General features: G+C 35.8%; 1 protein-coding gene across 1 annotated transcript in view; it reads left to right on the top strand.

The window, feature by feature from the left end:
* LOC104915087 (protein prune homolog 2) overlaps positions 1-860 on the top strand; it is a 97,770-nt gene extending 96,910 nt beyond the window's left edge. Inside the window, exon 8 of the mRNA XM_019610517.2 lies at positions 663-860. Coding sequence (XP_019466062.1) covers positions 663-769 — 107 coding nt within the window. The 3' untranslated portion in view covers positions 770-860. The remainder of the gene's footprint in view (positions 1-662) is intronic.
* Positions 861-3,046: the final 2,186 nt, after the last annotated feature.

Raw genomic sequence — 3,046 nt, 5'->3', positions numbered from 1 at the left:
CAGGTAGCAAGTAATCATCCTGGAGCCCAGAAATGTAATGTTGTAGCTTTGAGAGGTATCGTTAGGCAGTGGTGGAGACAATAGAACACTAGTACAGGGCAATTGAAATATCCAAGATAAAGAAATACTTTATACAAAACTTGCAGCAAAGTATTTAACTGATCCTCAAGAGTTCTTAAACTACAGTCTCATGCAGACATACCTAGAATATCCTGAGGCCTTTGGAGCTGCACGAGCCAACTGAAATTGGATTTCAAGTCCTTCATAGTCATTATTGTAAAGATGCAGGATGACAAATGTAGGATATTTTCTTTACTGCTTTATTCCTAAGGCTAAGGTGAGCATTCAGCACACAATTGCAATTGAGATGCAATGAGCCAGGAGTGCAGGTAACATTGCATTACTTACAAAGTAGGATGAATTTTTTTTTCTGGCTCTGTTCTATAAAAAAGTTTGCTCATAGTTTTGCTAAGCATGTTTTCCAGGAATTAAACATTACTGATTATCCTACTTCATTATCACTTGATAATCGTTCATTTATTTTGCATCTTCTTCAGCAGTAGATACAATCACTCTATTCCAGGACTTAGAGATTTCTTTTTAAATCTATCTTGTTAGGAGCCTCTGACAAAGGTAAAAATGCCTTTTTGTTTGTTCCACAGGGTACTATGGTGATGGTCTGAATGCTATCATTGTGTTTGCTGCGTGCTTCTTGCCAGACAGCAGCCGAACTGATTACAACTATGTCATGGAAAATCTTTTCCTGTGAGTATTATGTGTACAGTATGACAGACTCTTCTCAAAATTCTGTATTGAGAAATAACCTGTCTTTAATTAAGAGGTAATGTGAGTCATTAGAAGGGATGTGATTGGAATGATGGGGAGAGTAGCAGTCTTAGATAAACTGTTCCATCATGTATTATTTTGCTACTTTTTATCTACTCACCCTTCCAAATTTAGGCATATTTGTCAGAAGTAAATCTGACTGTAGTATCTTCCTAAATGTTAATGAATACAGAATCTCCATCTCCATCTTCTTGGATGAGCTTCTTGATCATTGCACTGTTTTACCAACAATTTCCTGTCCTTGCAGAGAACTGCAGGACCTGCGGGGCCTGACACCTCCAAACTGGCTTCCGTTGTTTATTTTTTATTATGTGTTGTTATGATACGTCGTTATTATATTTTTAATAAATACTGTGGCTGTATTTGGGAGTCATAGGCACATTTTTTGATACTTGTTTAAAAAGTATGGGGTGAATAACAGTTACTGACATAAACAGCATAAACTTTGTTTTCCTTACTCTAGCTGCTTCTGATTCAGCTACAGATGGTTTCTGTTGGACAGAGCATGAATTTGACCAAATAAATCCCCATTTATCACAGTAGATTACTCTTAATAGCAACTTAGCTTGGCAGGCAAAAAATGTGACGGTGACAACTTTCCTAATTGCCACCAGCTAGTTCTGCTTACAGTTGCTGAAAAATAAATCATTCCATATTATAAAACCCAATCTTTCAGTTCCACAGCCAGCAAAAGCCTGGTTTTCACAATCTGCAGCTTACAAGGCACAAAACCTTGCACAAGAGCATAAACCCAATTTCTGAGCTCCAGTCCTTGAAGATGCACATGGTGAGAGTCAAAGCCTCCGACTTGGTCAACTTGTGATACATGAGACTGAGTGCTTTTGTTCTAGGTCAGACAAATTTTCAGCATTTGCCAGGTCAAACTTCTCATCATCTACAGTAACTGATTCACCCTGTGCCCATTAATTTAGATGGAAAGAGTGACTGCGGTTTGATTACTAGTGCACAAAGCTGACAGTAACTGTGGCTGACATTAAACAGTTACCCTCTGATGTCACCCAAAACTCTTGTCGTAGGTAGAATTAGTAGAAACAGAGTTCAGATTGGCTTCAGCTAACTTTAAAATTTAGAGATTTTTATTCTCTCTGACACAGACAGAACAGGAAAATAGAAAGTCAAATCATCCTTTTTTTTTCTTTTCTTTGTTGGCCCATTAATTGCATTTACCTAAAGAGTACTGGACAGTTTACAACGTATCCAGTAACTGATATGTTTAAGTATTTGGGAACTTTTCACTGTTAAATCACAGGGATATCTGGATATACAGGCAAATTATTATTATTATTAATTTTATATGTGTGTGTGTGGCACGATTCTGATAGACGATTCTACAGCTGCAGTGCATAAGCCACCTCTAGTTTGTGGTCAACAACTTTCCTCAATTATTTATGATTTTCCAACCACTTTCCAGTCTGTATTCCCTGCACATTTCTGGTTACCTTTCTCTTATATATTATCTTAACTAATCCTTTCAAGCTGTCTTCAAAGAGTAGAGTTTATGCCAAATTCTGAACTTTGAGATCGAATCTTCTCTTTTGTAGCTGACTGATACATTCTAGATATTAAATTTTATAACAGAATTACAATTTGTAAAACTACACTTTGAAAGTCAAAATAAATACTTTTTGTTTTCAGACAGAGTGAATTGTTTTATTCCATGAGGAAAATTCTGCCCATCTTTTCTAACAGTGAGGAAATTACCATTAATATTAAATAGCAAGAAGTTACTAATTAAGCCAGGCTTCCAAGAGACCATGGCATGCCTAAAACAGCAACTGGTCAACCCACAATGAATAAGAACTGCTGAGGAAAAGTACTTGAGATAAATGAGATCTGACTAAAAAGTCACAAAAGATTCCTTTTTGTTGCAATATTTCTCTTTATTCCTAATTATGAATGTTCATTATTGTAACTGATTGTTCATAATATTCACAATTTCCTTGTGCCTGAGTAAATAGGGGCATAAACATTTGTCAGACTGTCTCTTTAACTAGAAGGGTGGTAGTGTTTTTCCAAAGTACTTTCTTTATTCAATACACTTTTCTATATGTTTCACTGCCTAGATTTGTTTAAAGCCCAAAATATTGCCCCTTATGGGAAGGGATGATTTTATAACTTGTCAAGTGGTCAGCAGATTCATTTAAATTTTTTTTTATTTTTATTTTTATTTTTTTTGTGA

This window comes from Meleagris gallopavo, chromosome Z, assembly GCF_000146605.3.
Source record: "Meleagris gallopavo isolate NT-WF06-2002-E0010 breed Aviagen turkey brand Nicholas breeding stock chromosome Z, Turkey_5.1, whole genome shotgun sequence".
NCBI lineage: Eukaryota > Metazoa > Chordata > Aves > Galliformes > Phasianidae > Meleagris > Meleagris gallopavo.
This window is presented reverse-complemented; position numbering and strand designations above follow the sequence as displayed.